Genomic DNA, 13,197 nt, shown 5'->3' on the forward strand with positions numbered 1-13,197 from the left:
AACATCGTATCACTATCTATGTTTCTTATAGTGTTTTTTATTTCCTTTCTCTGTTCCCACGCCTGAAGAAGTCAGACAATCCAATGAAACATGTTGCGTTTTGAATAAATATAACTGTTATTTCTAGTTCTCGGATCTAAGTCAGTATATATAAATATGAACATTTTCCAATTCAGAGTTAATATTACAGATCGTTTTATATATATATATATATATATATATATATATATATATATATATATATATATACACACATGAAGAAAAAAAATATATTTTGTTTTGTTTCCAAAAAAGAACTGAATACCAACTGCTCTAAACAACTCTGTAGAGCTTTTTCAGTTCCTTATTATTTTTTTTTTTAAATCATTACGTGGCTTTTATACTGTTATTAGTAGAAATAAAATAAATGTAATTTCTTTTCATATCTATTTCCTGTTTTGCATATTTTATATAACCAAAATGTTGTTATATGTAAACTTTTAATATAGTAATAAACGATGCAGTAATATAGTATAATTTCTTTATAACTTATTTCAGAATAATGGAAAACAGACAATCCATTCATTCATTCATCTTCAAGGCCCGCCTTTCCTAACTGGATTATGGAGGCAGCAGCTGCAAGAGGAACTTCCAGTGGTCACGATCCTATACCACCAAGCTCAGGTGTTCTGGTGGGACTCCCAAATGTGTCCACCCAAGGATTTGGATATAATTTATCCAGCGAGTCCTTGGCCTTCCACTCTCTGGCTTGGCAAAGGGGGCCTGCTGGGGGAGCCTCTCTTGTGGCATCCTGACCAGGTGCCCGTACCAACGTAACCGTGATCTCTCAACATGGAAAAGCAATGGTTGAGTATTGAGGGTTTCCTGAATTGCAGAGTTTCTGACTGTGTCGAGTCGTCAGCCATGCAACCGCTCGAAGGAACCTCATTTCAACCGATTGGATTCGTGTCCGCATTCTTTCGGTCCTTACCCAACTCTCATGACCATAGGTGAGGATGGGGACATAAACTGTATTGAAGACGGCCAGCTTTGCCTTGAGGCTTAACTCCTGCTTCAATACTACCAAACAGCCAAGCTCCCGCAATATTGCACTTGCTGAGCCAATCCGAGTATCTAGCTCTACGTCCAACTTTCCATCACTTGTGAGTATGGACCCAATGTACTTAAATTTCTCCACCTGCCTCAGTGGGACTCCATTCACATGTACAGTGCAATGGGATGGTTGTCTTGAGACCAGAAATGTTTCAGTTTTGGCCACACTTATCTTCATTCTGACTTCTACACAAACAGCTACAAACCTATCCAGGGTCGGCTTGAGGTCATCTGTGGAAGAGCTAAGCAGAACTAGGTCATCTGCAAAAAGCAGACATCCAATGCTTTTCCAATGCATCTTCCAATTCTGACACACTCACTGCCTCGGCTGTGCCTATCAATCCAGTCCATAAATATTATGAAAACGAGGGTGACAGAACACACCCTTGGCGGAGGGGCCAATGGAGACTGTGAAAGGTTCAGACTTTATGCTGTTTACCTTGACACAAAACTCCGGGCATTCATACAGGGACTTGATGGCAGCTAATAGTTGGAACCAGGTTATATGCCTTCAAGTCCACAAAACACATGTAGACATTCTTGGCATATTCTCCAGATTTCTCAAAGACTTACCGGTGCCTTAAAGTAAAGATTTGGTCAGTTGTGCTTCTACCAGGATGAAACCCACATTGTTACTCCTGGAACTTTGACTCAACTACGCTCCTGCACCTTCTTTCCAAGCACCTAGCATATACTTTCCCAGGCAGGCTGAGCAGAGAGATGCCACGATACTTCCTGCAATCTCTCTGGTCTCCCTTATTAAAGAGTGGTAATTGCTTTGGTGCTCGCCCAGATATCCAAGCAGACTGACACACTCGAGTCAGCCAGAGAACCCAGTCTCAATTTAAGGCTTTTAGTATTTCAAGCCGAATTTCATCATCACTAGCAGCCTTGCCTGATTTTAGTAATTTTATTGCTAAATGAGACTCTTCTGCTGTGAGACTAGTCATCACCCCGATCTGCACCTCTTGGATGTCCACAACTGCTGGGCCACCTGGGTTAAGAAGGCTCTCAAAGTATTCCCACCATCTGTGGAGGATATCCTTCTCGGTTGTTAAAAGTGCACCATCAGAGGCCTCAATTGCCCTTGCTGTGAACAATTTCCTCCCTCAATGCAGTGGATGGTCTGCCAGAATACTTTGTTTGCATTTGCACAGGATGAGTCTAATCTTTCTCCAAAGGATTCCCAAGCCTTCTGCTTTGCTGCCTCAGCAGCAGCTTTTTGTGCCTCAGAGTACCGGAAACACATCCCAGGTGACCTGACCCTAAGCCATGTTGGGTAGGATTCCTTTTTTGCCCAGACAGCTTTTTGGACCTCTTGGTTCTTCCACCAAAGTGTCCTTTTCTCACTGCTCGTTGCCACACCAAGCCGCTTTCCGCCACAACATGTAAGTGCAGAGGCAGTGACAGCAGTTCTGAACAGCTAAAGTATGCTTGGGAATCTCTTTGAACCTGGAAGAAATGTCATCTGCAAAATTCTTCCTCACAGCCTCATTTTCCAGTGCCTCCCATTTCATGCGGTATAGCTGCTTAGGCCTACCAGAGTTGATGGTAACATCTGGTTTCTGAAGCTGTAGAGTGCAGACAACAAGGTGGTGGTGGTCAGTTGACAGTTCTGCCCCTCTCCTCACACGAATGTCCAGCAATGAGGAAAATAGGTCTGTTGAGACTATAAAGAAGTCAATCAGAGACCTTTGTCCAAGTGTATCCCATACCAGGTATACTTATGGACTTCTCGGTGCTGAAAGAAGGTATTCATTATGGACAAGCTGTTGCTGTTAGTACAGCAGAAGCCCAATAGTTTCAACCCATTCGCATTAAGGTCAGGGTCTCCATTCCTCCCAACCACGCCCCTCCACGTCTGGTCATCTGTTCCAACATTGCATTGAAGTTACCCATTAGCAGGACTGATTCCATGTCTGCCACCCAGTCAAAAGCAGCATCCACTTCCTCTAGGAAGGCAGAGTATTCTGACTCCAGATTAGGTGCATGGGCTTACATTACAGCCAAGTCGTGGTTTTTCATCTGGAGCCTTAACACACATACCCGTCCCCCCAATGAGATCCACTCAGTAACACAGTCTGACAGCCGGGCACTTGTGAGTATCCCCACACCCACTTGAGCAGACATTGTCAGGCTCACACCAAAGTAGTAGAGCTTCCACCTCGCATCTAGGTCGACAGTCCCAGAGCCTCTCCTCTTGGTCGAAGAAAGCCCAACTAACTCTAGTTGGTTGTGCTTGGCTTCCTTGAGTTCCTTCTCCTTCCCTGTCAGAGAGAAGATGTTCCAGTTGCTTAAAGCCATAGTCTGGTGCCGTTGTCATTGCCATTTCCATCCTTTTGCAGAACCATTTCTTTGCGTTGCCCCTAAACACCTCCCCAAATATGTAGCAGGCCCATTGATGGAGTTTCCTCTAGCAGAGTGCTGAGGAGTGGTGTCTAAACAGAAAATAGACAATTACTGTGATTAATCTTAACAAGCTTTCAGGATTCAGTCCTTGGGCCATTATTGTTCAATCTGTACATTAATGTCATCAGGCAGGGTCTAACATCAGATGTGCAATTGTTTGCCAATGATGCGAAGATAGGCACGACAATTAGGAATGCTACTGATATTCACTGCTTACAAAATGATTCGAGTAGGCTGGAAATTTGGGCAAACAAAAATGGTCGTTAGTTTAATGTTAGTAAGTGTAAAGTTATGCACTTTGGATTAGAGTTCCAGTGGCATATTACATTAGCGGGGTTATGCTACAAGAAACTGAGGAGGCAAGGGATCTTGGTGTATTGGTGGATAGGAATTTGAAGTTCAAAGGTCACATTGCAAAAGTTGCAAATACAACTCAGAGGATAATTGCAATGTTGAAATGAACCTTGATATGTAAGGAAAAGGAAGTTATTTTGCCTCTTTATAAGGTTTTGATAAGACCACACCTGGATTAGTGTGCAAATTTGGTCTCCTGGGTTCCAAGGAAATAAAGAAGCTGTGCAAAGGGTGCAAGGAAGAGTTATAAAGATTATATTCAGATTATGGGATTTAGATTATGAGGACAGATTGCAAGTATGTGGATTGCAGACTCTGGTTAACAGGAGAAAGAGGGATAATATGACAGAGGTCTATAAACTTTTGAATGGATGTTATAGGATATCATCTGATGAAATTTTCGTTATGTGGAAGGTGGGGAGAGAACACGGGAGCATCCATGGAAGTTAAATTTATTTACAGTCAAGAAAGGGGTAAGAGCTAGGTTTTTCTCCAAGAGAGCAGTGAGTGAGTGAGTGGAATAGTTTGCCTTTAGGGGATAGTGAGTGCTATCCCCTCCTTGACTCCCTGGAGGTCTCAAATAATAATTTTTAATATTCCAAATTTCAAATAATAATTAATAATTATTAGCTTTCCCTTTTTCTTTAAATTTTCACAAAACAGTCATATATGTCTGGTAATCAATTCCTACTCTGCTGTTTGGATCTCCAACAGGGTGATCTAAAACCCAACTTTTCCTTTTTTTTTTTGTTGTATCAGCTGCCTTCTGCAATGCCTTGAAAAATTCCTCCACATCTTCCTTAGTTGGCAGTTATTTAATTCTTAATAATGTCTACTAAAAAAAAAAAAAAAAAAAAAAAAAAAGACAGAAACTGGTGAGATCTTTCTGAGAATTAAATACAAAATGTTATATGCAGGCAATGACAATCAAGGAAAAGAAGGAGTAGCCATAGTATTCAACACTGAATACAAGGCTAATCTTCTTGAATGGCAGGCAGTCTCAAGTAGAGTGATGTGGGCAAATATCAGAATGGTAAACTGGACATTTAGACTTATTTGTGCCTATGGTCTCACAGAAGGTTCTACTAAAATAGAAGTGGAGGAATTTTTTCAGATTTTAGAGAAAGCAACTGACACAATGAAAAAGGAAAAGTTGGTTCTTGTTGGGGATCTAAATAGCAGAGTAGGAAATGATTGTCAGACATACAAAAATATTTTGGACAAATTTGGAGAAAAAGAGCAAAGCTGATAATAATGGCAAATACCTGTTGGATTTCTGCTCAGGACATGGACTGGTTATTACTAACACAATGTTCCAATGTAAAAATGTGCACAAATTCACATGGAGAGAGGAGGCAAGGATTAAGAAAAGTCTCATTGACTATGTCATTGTTGATAGTGATGTTTCTAGCTGGTGCAGGATCACAGTGTATAGAGGATTTAAAACTGAAAGTGATCACCATTTAGTCTTGAGTAGGATAAAATCGAGTTTCATATTGAAAAGAAGAACATATAAGAAAGTTTTAAAGCAAATAAAAGTTGAGCAGCTCTCAGATATGAACTGTAGACTAAAATACACAAGCATTATTAAAGAAAAAATGAAAGCGTTTGAGAACAGGAACCAAACCTTGGAGATTCAGTGGGAAGCCCTGACGAAAACACTGATTGATTCAGCCAGAGAGGCATGTGGTGAGGTTGTCGGCAAGGATAGAAAAATTAGAACTCCATGGTGGACACAGGAAGTTAGGGAGGCAGTGAAGGAAAAGAAGAAAGCATATCAAAAGTTCCTGGCAAATTAGGGAGGTAGTTAAGGAAAAGAAGAAAGCATATCAAAAGTTCCTAGCAAATAATTCAGATTATGCTCTTAGAGAATACAGAGACAAATGTAAGAAAGCTAAACACTGTGTAAAACTAGCTAAACAAAGGTCATGGGAAGACTTTGGTAAGAACATAGAAAATAAATATCAAGAAATGGCAAGCTATTCTGGAAGTTGTTGAAGAAGCTCAGAAATGGAGGAGTGCTGTAAAAAGAATTAAAGATGATAAAGGTGACATGAAAACAGGTGAAAAACATATCCTTGAAGTATGGAGTGATTACTTTGAAAAATTGCTAAATGAAACAAGCAGTGATAGCACAGTGGTAAAAAACACTCAACAGGCAGACAATCAGGAATACATATCCGTACTAGAAGTAAAAAAAGCTATCAAAGGCCTGAAATGTGTAAAGGCAGCTGGAGTAGATGATATTCGACCAGAAATACTCTAGTTCAGAAGGCCTGAACAGAGGAACAAATCCTGGATGATTGGAGTAGAGCTCTCATAGCACCCATATATAAAAAGGGAAATAAAACAATGTGAAAATTACAGAAGTATTTCCCTACTGAGTGTTCCTGGTAAGATTTATGCAAGTGTACTTGAGAAACGGTTGAGAAGGATTGTGGAAGAGAAGCTTGATGAAGAACAAGCTGAATTCAGGCCAAATAGAGGCTATCAGGATTATATCTTCACTTTATGACATATAGTTGAGAAATCATGGGAATATAACAAAGATCTGAATTTAATTTTTGTACATCTGGAAAAGGCATATGAGAAGGTGCGAAGAGAGAGGCTATTCAAAACACTACAGTTATATGGTGTCTATGGGACATTATATCAAACAATACTTAGTCTTTATTTGAGCTGTAAGTCAGCAGTTAGAACTGAAGTAAGTATAGGAAGATGGTTGAATGTTGAATCTGGTGTCAGACAAGGATGTACATTATTCCTCTCTGTTATTCATTATCTATATGGATCACATTATGAAGAAAAGTGGTATTAAACCTGATATCAAAATTGAAGATGTTAATCTCAGCTGTTTGCTTTATGAGGATGATGTTATACTTCTACATAAATCCGCAAGATTCCCTGACTAAATTGAATAACTATTGTAATAGATATGGTATGAAGGTCAGCAATAACAAGACAAAAACAATGAAAATAGGCAGAATCATTGAAAATGTCAACTGTGTTGTGAATGGAGAACCTGTAGAACAAGTAAAACATTTCCGGTACTTAGGCATGATTTTTAGTGAAGATGGTAAATTAAATATGGAAATAGACAACAGAATCAACATAGCTGGTATGATAGGAGGTCAACTGAATAAATTTATATGGAATAAGACAGAAATTAGTCAAAATACTAAATTACCTATACAAGACAGTGTTCAAACCAATTTTAACTTATGGATCTGAGAGCTGCCTCAGAAGTAAAACACTTGACCAAAGACTAGAGACTGCAGATATGAGAGTCCTGAGAAAGATTAGTGGCATGAACAGATGACATCAATGGCAATATCATATTAAAAATGAATATAATAGGAGAGAACTTGACATTGTCCGCATCCAGGAATGCGTCAGCAGAGCTAATCTCAGGTGGTATGGTCACTTAAAACAGAATGGGCAAGAAAAGATTAGCAAAACAAGTGTTCTCTGACCAGTTGGCAAGAAAAAGACCTAGATAAAAAGTGCCTCAGAAGATAGAAATATAAGATCAGATAATGTTGGAGTCTTGACAGGTAACAGACTGATCTGGAGGTAAATTGTAGATAGGAAGTTAGTAATGATTTTTCATATAATACTATTATATCCCATACACCCCTTGAGGTTGCATGGCAGGAATTTGATAATGTGTACTATGCATGTTCTCTTAGTTACTGTTTCCCACATCTTCAGAATTTTTCACCATCATATCTATTAATAAGATACAGTAATTTATCAATAAACAGATAAAATTTTATTGTTTTTTAGATTGGTTGCTGTTTCCAAAAAAAGAAAGTCTTTCACGGTATTTACCGTGGCAAAGTATAGTAGTTTTTAAATATTTGACTGTGCGCAGGCAGGTATGCAAGGCATGGTTTGCTAGACCCGACTGGCTCAATTATGATATATTTCTTATATTCTTTAAGATGGATATTAATAGGTCTTCCACTCCACCCATAATATGACAAAAGAAAATGAACCCTTGTATACAGTTGGAACTGAGAGGGGGAGAGAATTGGTCTTTAGTATAATGGATAAGAGCAGGCAGCTTCATGTGGATTTTGAATACAATGCACTGATTTCTTTAAAGTTGTAACTATTTTTTCTTTCTAGGATGCCACAGATACAAGGAAAAGTAACAGAATACTGTTCACTCAGGTCTAGAAGACCATGAATTTTTGAGCAAAAAATATCATTACCACAGTAAACATAAATATGAAAACTTTTTTTTTTTTTTTTTTTTGAATCAGCAGCAGCTCTAAAAAGAATCAACTGTATCTCAATAAATATGGCCTTGTGAAACTACCTCAGATAAAGGAAACAATTATTAGACATTCCATGCAGCATCCAAGGCTGCCTTCCTAAACACTATGTTCCACTTAGGACATTAGGCTTTTAATCTCATCTCTTCCACTTATACTGTGTGGTTTAAATGCATTATTGCAATTTTTATACTGTATAACCAATGAAACAATGGAATCATTAAATCTTTGTTTAATTAATTTTAGATGCTTTCTTCATTCAACTAAACCATAAGGAAGTGTTCATTTAATTTTGAGAAGGATAAAAATAAGAATGATATTGAAAAGAAAATTAAGTATGAAAGTTTTAAAGTGAATTAAAACCAGCAGTTTTAAAAGGAAAATTGTAAATTCAAACATGACTGGAGAGTTTGAAAACAAGAACCAAACTTGTGAGACCAATGACAAAATCTGAAAAACACCAATTTAGCAACAGAAGCATGGAAATGTTGTCTGCAAAAGATATATATATATATATATATATATATATACACACATACATAAATAAAAAAAAAAGGGGGGGGAATCAGAACATCACAGTAGATTCAAAATGTTACCCCTAAATAACTGGTAATAAAAAAAAGATGAAACTATGAAATTAGAGAATGTGGAAAATATCAACTACATTTTCGATGTCTCCATTGAAACTCTTAGGCACAATTTTTAGTTAGGATGGAAAATTAAATGTGGAATAGATAACAGAATAAAAATTGGTATGGGTAGGGGCCACATGAATATATTTATATGGAATAAGGGAGAAATCAGCCAAAATGCTAAACTTTTTGGATTGGAAATAAACGGAGCTGATCAAAGATGAAAGCAAAAGATATGATAATTTTGAGAAAAATTAGAAAAGTGAATAGAAACTATCAATAGAAGAATCATTAAAAATGAAGATATTAGAAAGGAACTTGACACATTGTTATCATTCTTGTGTTCAAGAATGGTAACAATTTTTGAATTATTAAAATGTGTGAGCAGAGCTAATCTAAGAGGATATGGTCATTTTAATAACAGAATAGGAGAAGATAGGTTAGTATAATAATGGTGTTCAACACCAGGATGGCAGGGAAAAACAGACTCAAATCCAATACAGCTAATAGTGACTTAGAAAACCAACACATAAGATGTGGCGATACTGGAGATTTGACAAATAACAGAGTAATGAGTAAGAAAATGTTTAAACAAAGCTAATAATACTGCAAACATAATGGTGTTCTACCATGATAGTATGTATAATCTTGATGGTACATTTCAGGAAATGAAAATTATGGCCAGTTGTAAGCAAGCATTAGAAATGAACAAGACATAGGAAGATGGTTTAACCTAAAATCAGGTATAATAGAAGGTTACATGCTATTGTCACTGTTATTCATCATCTATATGGATTATATTACAAAAGAAAGTGTAATATTAAATCTGATTTTGACATATGAGATATTTAACTGAATTCTTTACTTATGCAGACAATGTTATACTCCTAAATAAATCCACTATAAGTCTTCATGACTCATGAATTCATGAATATTTATGACGACTTTGGTATGAAAATCAGCAATAAAAACACTAAAATAGGCAGGAACATAACTGCAATCACAATAGAAAACATACACAACAACTAAAATATTTCATTATTTAAAATAAAGAGCCAATAGGCTTCATTTCGGTGATGTAAAACATTATTTAATTAAGGGGATATTAGATCCCACATTGTTTTAAAACCCGAATAAGAAACTCAAGGATCGGAATCGAGGAGTATAAAATATTTCAGCTATTTAAGCACAATTTTTTAGTAACAACATCAGATTAAATATGGAGACATATTAATACATAAATTTATATACATGAATTTATATGGAATAAGAAAAAAATGAGTCAAATCACTAAGTCAACAGTATGCAAATACCATCAAATCAATTTCCTATAGTTTTGAGAACTGGGTCACGCATAAAGCAGATGATCAAGCACTAAAACACCATAGATAGGAGAATTAAACAGGAATTTTAAATTGCAAAAAATATCACCTACCTACCTGAATCCATGCCAAAGAATCCAAAAGTTTAACATACAATAATTAATAAGGGAAGGCAAGATATGAGCATGCACTGCATCCTCCACCTGCTTATCCAGACACTTAAAATATTCTGCACTGCTCACAAAGTCAAATAATTTCATCTCAAAAGAAGTCTTTCTTTGAGAGTGCTAGAGTTCTGAACTACAGAAAGTCTGAAGAGAGAAATTATGTCTAAACTAATCAAAATATCCAAAGGAGATCAATGATGGTTTGTTATCTTGTTTTAAAAATTACTGAATTTTTGATAAGAGTGGGAATACTGCTTATGAAGACAGAAAGAGCCAACAATATCTGTTTAGACTATTTATGTCAGATCATTTATGAAATCTATCACATATTTGAGTGGAATATTAGCTTTATGGATTTTTTTCATTAAACTACCATAAAGCTGTGAAGGTCTGGCAGTGCACTAAAACTTTTGTCTTTCAGCTCATTATACTACAACATCAATTCATCTACAAGCTTATTTAACTCAATGATTTATGACTGAATTTAATGCTCTATCCTTGCCTAGAAGGAATAATACAGTATTTATGAATTGTGCAGACAGATGTACAGCAGTTACTGTACAAGACAAAAAAGAATCTTACAAAAAAGTATCCATAATATCAAGAGCTCATCCTGTTTATTGTATCTCATTAAACTCTTGTAAGTTAAGAGGAGGTAGTTTTTTTTACACTGGCAGTATTTTAAGGGATGCTACATATTCCTGCACTGATTCTACAACAGAAATGTGCATTGGTATAACTGCATAATCATAGTCTTTAATTTTAACTAGAAGAGAAACTGTATTTAGTATGGGGATGAGGCGATGTTATCAAGAATAACTTTTTTTTTTATTTAATGCTGAGGAAGACTAACCCTTTAAGTCATTAGATTTCATTAGCATATTCATTGTATATTACAGCATAATCTGTTGTAATATACATTATTACAACAGAACTCTCCATCATTAAAAAATTAATGGAATCAAATGATTACAACTCCAAACAAATCCAACAGATACTTGACTCTTATGTTCCAACACCTACAGTTTCTTCAACAGTCCACAGAGTTCCTATTCCATACAATCCAGGAATCTCAGAACCTATAGGTAGAATTCTGAAAAAGTATCAACTGATTCCAACATATATTCCTATCAACAAAATTTCTACTTTATTAGCTTCTACAAAGGATAAACTGTCTTCTCCATCTTTGGCTGGCATTTACCAAATACCTTGTGAATGCAATGTCTCTTAGTTTGGACAAACTGGCTGTTCTTGGGAAAACAGAACAAAAGAACATCAATATTATATTGATTATAACAAACCTCTGAAGTCTGGTCTGACGCAGCACAGTATTGACTCTACTCACAGTGTCCAGTGGGATAAAGCAGTTCTCCTCCATAGATGCAGATTCTAATACGAACGCTTATTCAAGAAAGTTGTGAAACTATCTTACACCGACCGAATTTAAATAGAAATGACTGTATGTCTCTCTCAAAGATCTGGGAGATTTATCTTATGTAAAAAATCATTTATCTTAATAGATTAAATTTGTTATTTCTATTATTTCCTAGCATGCGGTAACAATTGTATTTTAATGGGTGATCCACCGAATGTTTGCCTGTATTCCATTCCTATTACTGTTACAGACAATGAAGATGTACTATTATTTTCAGTACGAAATATCTGTCTTTTTACTAATTAAAGATTTTACTGTGGTTTTTACGTGTTACTTTATTATTTAATTACTATGGCATAGGTTCCACTAAAAATCAAAAAAAAATCTATGGCACACAGTAGAGTGAGGAGACTATAACATATTCACATATATTCTATAACATACATTCACCAACTATATTTTGGAAGCTTAAAATGTTTTCAAGATGACATAGAAATCAAATCAATAATTTGTTATAGCAGAAAGTTTTTACTGGAGTTCAATTTCCTTTAAAATGTTCAATGATTTTTGTGTAATATAAAATTTTGAGGAAGTATAAGTGCATTAATTTTTGGAATCCAACCCTGTAAACAAGTACTTAACAATCTTACAACTTAACAAATATCCTAAAAGTCAAAACACGTATAACTTGCCTTTAAATCCCTATGCACCACTCCTTGGGAATGCATATAATCAACTGCTTCAAGTATTTGACGGATAAGATCACTAGCATCTTTTTCTGTATAGCTTCCTTTTTCAACAATGCGATCAAATAATTCTCCTCCTGTAACTCTAAAAAATAAAATAATAACAACTCTGTGTTAATTACTTATAATATACAGAGGAACAGTTTTCTTTTTTCAAATATAAATTATCTGCTTATGTCTCAATTACTGCGATATGCTCTACAGCATGAAAAATATTCACTCAATAGCTTAAAAGGCCAAGACCTTATTAAGGTGTGGCATGGCATAAAGAAATTTAATCATCCCTAAAAATAATGAAAACCATGAAGTTTCGATTTAACAGGTATGGTGCTAATAAAATCATAGAAAATATCTTAGAACAATAATCAGATATTTAAACAGTCTATTGTGCCAATTGCTTTACTTCCAGTTTGCCTATATCTAAAATCCAGTGTAAGGAAACAATAACGATATTGTGCATCTACATTCTGCTGCATTAGTTCTGAGCAACACATATCTACCATCACCACTTATTATACATTATATAATCCATTACCACTACAAATACTAAAATATAATTTCCATGGCAATTCATATTATCATTAGATTAAAAAAAAAAAAAAAAATCAACCATCATCATCATCTCATCCGCTTGATAACGGGTTGAGTCCACTAAGAAGAAAGGTTCTCCGCTTATGCCGATCTTTAGCCACCTCGGTCATGACTCTATAGATGAGCAGATGGGAATGTTCTTTCAGCAACTTTATCCAAGTACTTCTTAGTCTGCCTCTAGGTCTTTTACTTCCTATATATTCATTCAAAGCTAAATATGGCAGTCTAT

At 35.9% G+C, this 13,197-nt stretch overlaps 1 protein-coding gene across 3 annotated transcripts in view; it reads right to left on the bottom strand.

Annotated features, from left to right (window-relative positions):
- The window catches only part of CaMKI (Calcium/calmodulin-dependent protein kinase I), a 281,064-nt gene that overhangs the window by 153,196 nt on the left and 114,671 nt on the right, over positions 1 to 13,197 (bottom strand). For all 3 annotated transcript variants that reach the window (XM_090404109.1, XM_090404092.1, XM_090404100.1), the window contains exon 4: positions 12,324 to 12,462. In XM_090404109.1, the coding sequence (XP_090260235.1) occupies positions 12,324 to 12,462 (139 nt within the window). The remainder of the gene's footprint in view (positions 1 to 12,323; positions 12,463 to 13,197) is intronic.

Source organism: Typopeltis vanoorti, chromosome 2 (assembly GCF_054136105.1).
Source record: "Typopeltis vanoorti isolate ZY-2024b chromosome 2, IOZ_Tvanoo_1.0, whole genome shotgun sequence".
Lineage (NCBI taxonomy): Eukaryota > Metazoa > Arthropoda > Arachnida > Uropygi > Thelyphonidae > Typopeltis > Typopeltis vanoorti.